Raw genomic sequence first — 8,951 nt, forward strand, 5'->3', positions numbered from 1 at the left:
TCGCCGAAGTTCTCTAAGAAATGCTTCGCATTTAAAAAATAGAAGAAGCACTGACCCAACATAGGGGCTACCCTCCGGTGCGGTAATTCAATCACTACGCACAAAGTGAACGTACCCTGGTAAGGTGGGCTGAACGTAGCACGTGGGGCGCGCTGCGGTCACGGCCCGTCTCCTGACCGCGAGGGCACAGTGAAACACAATGGGGATTACGGGGCTACTGTTTGGAGTGTGTATAAAATGTGGTTAACAATTCAGAGCGCTTGGCACTCTACTATGGGGTAGCATAAAGCGGTCCCGTGGGTAAGAACTCCGATGTGTTAGGAAAAAATGTTTAACGATTTTGAGTACTTCGTACTCAACTATGGGAGAGCACTGAGCCGTCCCGCTGTGCGCACCACGTTCGCTATGGATTATGCTGAACGTATCAAACATGTCGATACCTTTCCCAACTCACTCTGCACGTCCTTAAAAGCTGTGACATCCAGGGTTGTTCATTTCGGGAACATGGTGCCTTTTGTTTTTGTTCAGTATCAACTTCGATTGGATATTTCAAGAGTGTTACAAACGCTACGAATGTCTTTCATCCGAGATTTTATATTAAGGAATGCAATCGTATCATCCTTTCACTATTGCAACGCTTTTCGTTACACACGGTTCTTAATGTGCACGGTGCTACGCCGTGTCAGCGGACACCCAGGACGGACCAGCCTCAGCTCTAATACCCCTGCCACACTGTAGGTGTTAATGTCATTTGATTCAAAGGTCATTCGACGCAACGAATGTCTTTCGATATGATGTCGTGCTACACAGAAAAAAGTAATGTCATTCGTTCGTGATACTAATGTCAACAATTTAGAGGAAAAGAGCCAGAAATGTTGAGTAAAGTGAATGGAGCGTGATAGAAAACGTGAGTTATTTATTTTAAAAGACACGTAGAGAGTCGCTTCGCTAAAACAAACGCGCATAGAAATTTTGTATTGGAATTTCCGGCCACTACAAGCCAACACGAGCCTTAGCCTCTAGGCGCAGTTGATAGAATGAACACAAACAATATGGCGGTGCCACTAAACAACGACGCTAAGCTGCAGCAACTAAAGCGCTGAGTTGATGTCTACTAGGCGCTTCAAGAGATGCGCGTTAGCCAAGGGAAGAGCCTCGAGTATGAGATAAACGAAGATTGTAGACGCAGCGACGACATTCAGCCGCGCATTCAAGCGAATGCGTTCGCTAATGCAGCAGTGGTCGCTATACTACATCGATGAGTCACCGTAAACGTTGGACCATCCAAAGAAACGAACGATGGTTCGAAGATACGCTGCCAAACCTTGGAGACCATCACTTCAAAGAAGCCTTCGTGTGTCACCCACTACGTTTAGGCATTTGGTGGAAGCCTACGGATGTGTGTTAGAACGCCAGACAACGCCGGCCGACCATGCCATCAGCCGGAAATCTTTGAGTATAGGCCCTATACCACTGAGGTTGAGAGTACAAACATTTTGCGACAGCCTTCCACACAACTGCTGTCGTTAAGATCACAGATGCCTTTAAAAAAACTCCAAATTATTAGCATGTTTGCATTATTTTTTTTTCTCACATTGAGAATGCTAAGCGCCCTATTTCAAGAAGGCTATAGGGTTGAGAGTATACATTCGGTGCTAGTGCGGTGGCGAATGTGTTTGTCGGACTCATTCGATCGCCTAAGTCATTCGGTTTTAATGACAATAAATATGGCTGTGTAGCAGCCGCATAATCTCATTAGGTGCGAATGTCGTTCAGTTCGAATGACATTAAAACGTCACGTGTGGCAGGGGTATAAGGTGCTTCGCTTCCCAATAGACATTTTAGTCTGCCTCGCGCAATGGTCTTGCGGACACGTGTGGGCGATAGAGAGCGAGACTGTGTATGCGCTGAGCGTAACACAGATGGGTGCGCGCGCAAGAGATGCGCTCGCTATATCTCCGCGCTTACGTTGTGCCCGCAACGGCTCTTGCGTACTTTACGAGCCCATCTCTCGCCAGATCTCGACCTGTCGAGACAAGCAAAATGGCCGCGTTTGACAGTGGCACGGTGGTTATGGCGGTGAGTAAATCCCGCGAGCATTTCGGTACTTCTCTTGATTTGGAGCTCCTTGCTTACGTGAGAAGCTTGCATCCGTCGGTGGAACCATTGCAGTGGACTGCGATTGCTGCAAGGATACAGGAGATTACCAGCATGTCATTCAAAGCCCGGAAAGTTCGCGAAGGAACGGAGCTGCTGTGGTCGTACTAAGCTGCATGAAAAGGGCATGGCCAACCTAAGTAAGTAAGTATAGTATGACTACGCTAAGCGGAGCGAAATTTTTCGTTCAGCGATCGCTTCCGCATTTGTGCACGGCGCTAATTCACTGTATGCATGTTTCAGGTCAGGAACTAAAGAGCAATATAGTACACATGAAGCGCTGCTTCAGAAGGTGCGTGATATAGCCCGTGAGCACGGTGTTAAGATTCGACGTTACCGTGTCGGGAAAGCTGCAACATCGCCCTGAGAGCGAGGCACACTGGCCCCAAATGCAGCATAGGTCTCCGCAGTGGCTAAAAGGGACGCAGCTGCAATGAAAAGAATGGCCGTAAAACCAAGAGATGGCATATGTAGTCTGGGAGTGAAGATCAGTTCCACACAAAGCGACCATCCGTATGTCTGTAGTGGCTCCAGATGATTTACCGAACCCTTCCTTAAGGCCCGTTTACATTGACCCGACGAGGGCGCGTTGAGTCGAAATAAACAGGTTTTCTGGACTCGCCCTCCCCATGTACAAGCGGACGCGTCGGGGCGGAGAGTCGTCGCGGCGAGTCCCGTCGACCCGGAGACAGGGGGTAGGTTCACCGAACTCGCCGCGCTCAGAAAGGGCATGTATAACCGGTCGCGCTGAGTTGACGGCTCGTGACCTCTCCCGCCCGTCGCGGTCTCCGTTTCCCCTGTCCCCATCACTCGGACGTTGCTCTTTCTCTGTCGGCCGGTACGCGCGCGCTAGGCACGATGACATCCTCGCGGGCTCCATGCACCATGTGGACAGATGATGAAATAACGACGTTGCTAGCTTTAGTCAACTTGCTCGATAGCAAGCGGCAAAAAAATAAGGACATATTCATGGATCTGGAAAGATGTTTGAAGAAACAGGGCCTGACGTGGACGTGGGAGCAAATAAAGACCTGTTGGAAGAATTTGAAGAAACGCTTCACGGCTGTAAGTACCTCCCTGTTCGCTTTTATTCGAAAAGTTTTCAGGCACTTTAATTTCTAATGACTTTTTTGGCATTCGCAGGAACGCCTGCTCCTATGCAAAATTGGCGGGGAGCCGTCTAAGTGGAAGTGGTTTGACAAGATGAGCCCTCTGCTTGGCGACCGCCCGATGGTGCAAGCAAGAGATTACGGCGTTGACACCGCCGCCGAAGACGAGGACATCGTTCTGTTATGCGGTAAATGCAGATCACTTTTACGTTTAAATCTTGCTTGGCACGTCCTACGAGAGCTTGTTGGTTATCGTTCTAACGACCGGCTATTTTGCTCTGCCCGTAGCAGGAAATCGGCTTGTGCGCCAGAAATCTCAAATACACGCTTTAATAAAGTTTCTGGTCACCTCGCCATCAGAATGCATTTGCGTAAATTCACAGAATTGTCTGCTAATGCGCAGCATTCCAACTCCGCTTGCATTTATTTTGCGTTCTTCAAAGCCAGGTTCGACTATGAAAAGGCAAATACTTTCGGGTATTTTATTCTTTGTAAGTTTTGTTTTGGTTTTTTTTTTGCAAGTGGTGTAAATTGACTTTATCACAAAAATTAAGTGCCTTTACCAATACATGTAATTTCCCCCAGAGGAAAAGCGTAGTCCAGGGTTGGTTTAGCTCTTTTTAATTCGTGTTTCATGAATCCCTGAATGGACTTAGGCATTTCGAACGTTTTTTCGGGTTTAGTGTTCGGGTTTTGGAGTAGATGAGGGTCGTTCCACGCCACATATCCCAGACAGTACGCTAGACCATCTACGATTATACTATAAAAAGTAATGGTTGGTCACTTTACTACACTATTCATTTTTGGAACCAATTTTCTAAAGAAAATTTCAATTTCTTAAATATGGTGGCAGTTAGGTTGCGACGAAACTTCGAAAAAGTAAAATATTATACGCATCACGGTAAAACGATTCCAGTCGGTAGGAAAAGAACCGCATTTCCTTGTTAAAACGCATTCACCACTAGTGTATGGTAATGTGCTTTGCGGGGAAGCAATGCAGTGTTCTTGACCAAAGTCAGAAAGTTTTACAGCTTTTCAACTTTTCCAGAGACAACGCAGCTGCATAGCTTGCTTGCATTGTTGACGGTAAGTGGGGGAAAAACACGAGTCGCTAAGACAGTAGTTTGGAAGCGCTGGCACATGAACTTTGAAAAATTTGCAATATTGCTCATGTTCAGGCACTTATCGGTCTGTGTGGCGCTCCATATAAAAATATACACTTTGGATAATTTCAAAGGGTGCAGAAACGATATTTATTTCTGTAAGCTAAATACGAATCTTTGTTTTACGCGAGAAAATATTATTTATACTGAGCTGCCCCCAAGGCTGTCAACGGCGGACCGTAAGCGCACTTCACTGCACCGAGGGTTCCTCGGCAGCCTCCTAAATGCACCAAAGCCTGCTTGTTGATTCGTGCTCCATTTTCTCGTGCTTACCGCCAGCAATACAAACAAATTATGCAGCCGCATTATCTCATAAAAAGTTGTAAGAGCTGTAAAAAATGTTTAAATATCGCCCAAGAAGAACGCATTGCTTTCCCTCAAAGAACATCTTGAGACAACCTAGTAGCTGTGAACGCGTTGTGCCAAGGAAACGCGGTGTTCTTCCTACCCACGAGTTTTTTTCACAACCTAGTTATTGGGCGCTGCCACGATATTTAAATTGCTCTGAGAGTTAGAAAAAATTTCCTCCAAAAACTGGTCTCAAAACAAAAATGGAAGCGATTAGTGTAGTCAAACGATCGACCATGAATTTTTATATTCTTATTGGAGATGGTCGAGCGTACTGCCTGGAACGTTTAGCATGGAATGAGCCATGTATTTATTTCGTAACTTCGTTCTTGTGATATTTTTAAATTTTGGTTACTCTTGTTTTTTTATTGATAATGACGTATGACCAATTGAGGAAATTTGCGCTCTTATGGCGATAAAACTCTGTTCGACCAATTATTTCCATTTCGGTTAAAACAATTAAATGTGTTACTCTGCCCGTCATGCATTTTTGTTTTCACCTCGCGTTGTGCAGTGTTAGCCAAGACACCAACACAACCATAAAGTACAGCTGGTGCAAAATGAGAAAAAATACCAAGACAGCCATCGCGGTGGCGGAGCGACAACTGCGTAAACAACCGCAGCCCACAGCGGCGAGAGGCGAGAGCGCAGGCTTGGAGGAGCGGAAACCGGTACCGGAAGACGGGCTTTCGGCTCGCCTCGACGCAAAGCGTCGCTGCGATCACCGCTCACCTCAACTCGTCCGTGCGAGTTCATATAAACTCGGGCGCGTCGAGGTAAGCTGAACCCGCCACTCAACTCAGCCCGCTTCCGTCGCGTCCATGTACACGAGCCTTTATATTGAGTTAAAAGTCCATTAGAAAGCAGCCTTTTATAAACAAACAAAACACGTCATTTCCTGTGGGTTGTTCTCAATAGGCAGTGATTCGGTGCAAACTTCAACATATCCATGTTGTACTTGTTTACAATCGTATATTTGGGAAATATGTGCAAAATAAATATTTTATATTCAGAGCGAATCACTATATATGTACAAGAACTTTTCTCAATTTTCTGTTGAACTCCGCATCATGATTGCCCTGATTCAAATTGACGGAGTGAGTGAGTATTAACGTTATTGTCAAATCGAGCAACATGACAATCGTGACATGGAAGTCATTTACGGCATAATTTACGTCCACTTCGTAACGCTGCGCTGATCTTAACGTGACGTATCAACCTTCCTCACTCGTGCTTCACATATCATCGATTCCCACTGTACGTAGGATCTGCCAATTTTTTTTATTCTATAATATTGTTTTGTCTCCCTTCCTGCCCCGCCGCGGTGGTCTAGTGGCTAAGATACTCGGCTGCTGACCCGCAGGGTGCGGGTTCGAATCCCGGCTGCGGTGGCTGCATTTCCGATGGAGGCGGAAATGTTGTAGGCCCGTGTGCTCAGATTTGGGTGCACGTTAAAGAACCCCAGGTGGTCTAAATTTCCGGAGCCCTCCACTACGGCATCTCTCATAATCATATAGTGGTTTTGGGACGTTAAACCCCACATATCAATCAATCATCTCCCTTCCTTTTCGTCGTTGTACGATTTGTCAGTTAGCGGCGTTTCCGCTATCCAGACTTCCCTCTTGTGCGCGTGTCTGCAGGCCCTGTCTTTTTGAGGGTGCCAATACACAGCACGGGCCTAAAACTCACCTCAGACAGCGGGCCGCAGTCGCACAGTTTTAGTCGCGACACTACCAAGACGGACAAAAAGATTAGAGGTGGGGAAGGAGGGGGGCGAGGGGTGTAGTTAATAAAGATTTTTTAAAAACGTTATCCATTAGACTAAAAACCTTTTGCCGTGTATGAAATTCTGGTTGTCCTTTATTTCTGAAAAGGATTTGACACCAGAATTCGAACATGTCGATATCAATCGCCAAATAAGATCTGGACGTCAATTCTGAATGTGAACTCTCTTTTATAGTCATGTTTCAACACTTAGTGACTGGAGGGTGCTTCACGAATTGCTTTTGACCCGTCCTTTCATTTTCACTCTCGAACATAGTTATAAAAAAGGGGGGATGAAGACAGCCAATTGGGGGGAGGGGGCGTGGGCCGCAAGCTAAACGTTGAGGCCGTGACTTTATTGTCCCTCCAATACACGCTCTAAAAATACTAAATCAAGTGCTTTATTCTCTCTTTGTGTTTTTTTTTTGTGTGCGCGTTCTTTGCAACGCCAGAATGGTGATTAACGAGACATCATTAGGGTACATGCTCTCGATTGGTCCATAATATAGTAATCTAGACTCTACCTGTTCACTATAGCCCACATACACGAGAACTCTAAATTGCGATTTTTCTCCTACGCTGCTTTGCCATGTAGTAGCCCACGCGTTTTTCCTTTTCCCGCTCGACGAACCGATTACACGACATTTCATGAGTTTCCGATTGCGCGAGCATGAATAACCGATTGCAGCCGACAAGCTCGAAATTCTTATACGCTCAATGCTTAGCGCTCACATTGCACAAGTGCTTTGTAAATATAAAGGTGCCCAGGAGAATACGCATCTAACAAATGTGGTGAAGGTCAAAACTAACTCAATGGAACAAGCACCAGATTATTTGATTCTTCCAACGAACCAACTCTTCGCAGCGGAGACGATGCAGCTCTCAAGTAAAACGGGTGAGCTGGCTACCATGATCTTTGTACAATTTCTTGATTGCGATATTCATTATCTGGACACTCTGCACAGCTTTTCATCGCTGCCATCAGGATCTGTGTAAAGTGTATACTTAATACTGTTGTATGCGCATCGTGTGCTGCACCGGCAAGTAAAAGCTCGCGAGCGCTTGTAAGAAGATGACTGAAGGTTACATGAAAACAAGCTGCCCATCTCCACAACACTCAGGGAACATGCGATAACATCACGTGTACATGGGACATGCCGTCGATTGCACCTCAACTGGAAAGAAAGTTCTCTCAGTCTTTCCCTGGACGAGGGGTAGCGGGGCGTTGCGTAGCTCGTTCCGCAACTGTAATTTTAATTAAACAGGTGTAGTCGTGAGCCACGGCTCGTGTACCCTTCTACGTGCTATTAGGGAGTTTTAGAAAACCGTTTGCAAGCGCTGCGGGCTTTGCAGGCGAAGCGGGCGCCATAAGAGTTTTAGAATAGCGTCTGCCCTGCTGCGAACCGCAACGCATGATCGCAGTGACACCGTATCCTCGAAACCAGTGCTTGCGAGCCACATGCGGGCTGCCATCACCGCACGCAATTTCGGATTTTCTGCGTGCGGTTCGCGAACGCTGACTCGCGTTACGACGCATGCGCAGTGGCAGTGACTGCATCACAAGGGCTCGCCGTGCGCTATTCTAAATCTCCCTATTATCTCACCGCTGCGTGGTGTGAGCACTGATAGGCCAAACTGCATGAAAACCAGTTCTTCCCCTGGAGCGGCCGTGTTCCAATACTTCAGCGTTTTGTATTCGGTGACATCGGGTGAAAAAATTGGGGCAACCTTAAGCTTGGCCTTAAAGTTTTAGAAATCGTGCGCATCGACACTCGACAATGACACGTGCTGCGCATGCATGCCACAGACCAGCTACGAAAGCGCCAGCCGACGAGATCCGGGGGTGGGGGGGGGGGGGAGTTGGTGACACACTGGCTGAGCATGTGCGCGCGTGTGTTGAACGGTCGGCGTGGCGGAGGATGTGCAGTGTAGTGGCCGGGAGAACTATATCTGTCCTGTCTGTTAGCGTTAAACGTTTCTTGTTACTAATACATGTTTCAGTTTTGAGGTACTGTTTTTATTCCATTCAGTGGCAAGATGGCGAGGACCCCACAAGTGGCGCCCAACGTGCAAATGGCTACGTCTGGCCAGCTGGATAGACGCGGCGTGGAATCGGCTCCCCGAGGACACGGAGTGGCTCAACATTGCCTCCACAGGTAGCGTGGGGCGAGGGGCCATGCACAGTCTACGGCCTATTGCGCGTCTAGGGAAGCTGTGGTTCCGACTACAAACTACGGACGTTTGCCGCCACCCTCGTTTCGGCGGGAATGTACACCACCGCAAGACCAGACTGGAAGCGACACTGCTGCCGACGAAGAGGCTCCAGTTGCGGAGATACCAGTAGATCATCTCCTGTGATGGATACAAGTGAGGACGATAAGAACGCTACGATAGACTTGACTGCACATCT

General features: G+C 47.3%; 1 protein-coding gene across 2 annotated transcripts; it reads left to right on the forward strand.

The window, feature by feature from the left end:
• The first annotated feature begins 225 nt into the window (after window positions 1-225).
• Window positions 226-8,267, forward strand: LOC142775013 (uncharacterized). 2 transcript variants are annotated; one of them, XR_012886641.1, is made up of 3 exons: window positions 226-2,079; window positions 2,173-3,222; window positions 3,301-8,267. XR_012886641.1 is itself a non-coding variant. In XM_075876290.1 (3 exons), exons 1-3 carry the CDS (start codon window positions 3,016-3,018, stop codon window positions 5,318-5,320), a joined length of 390 nt encoding a protein of 129 aa, XP_075732405.1. In that variant the 5' UTR covers window positions 226-3,015; the 3' UTR covers window positions 5,321-8,267. The 2 variants fall into 2 exon arrangements, 1 of the variants encoding a protein (XP_075732405.1); XM_075876290.1 differs by having other exon boundaries at window positions 226-3,222; window positions 3,301-3,454; window positions 5,292-8,267.
• Window positions 8,268-8,951: the final 684 nt, after the last annotated feature.

Source organism: Rhipicephalus microplus, chromosome X, assembly GCF_043290135.1.
Source record: "Rhipicephalus microplus isolate Deutch F79 chromosome X, USDA_Rmic, whole genome shotgun sequence".
Lineage (NCBI taxonomy): Eukaryota > Metazoa > Arthropoda > Arachnida > Ixodida > Ixodidae > Rhipicephalus > Rhipicephalus microplus.

Coding starts and splice junctions, on each gene's coding strand:
- LOC142775013 (XM_075876290.1), top strand. CDS start 3,016: ATGACATCCTCGCGGGCTCCATGCACCATGTGGACAGATGATGAAATA. Junction 3,223..3,300: donor TGAAGAAACGCTTCACGGCT/GTAAGTACCTCC, acceptor TGGCATTCGCAG/GAACGCCTGCTCCTATGCAA. Junction 3,455..5,291: donor GGACATCGTTCTGTTATGCG/GTAAATGCAGAT, acceptor CGCGTTGTGCAG/TGTTAGCCAAGACACCAACA.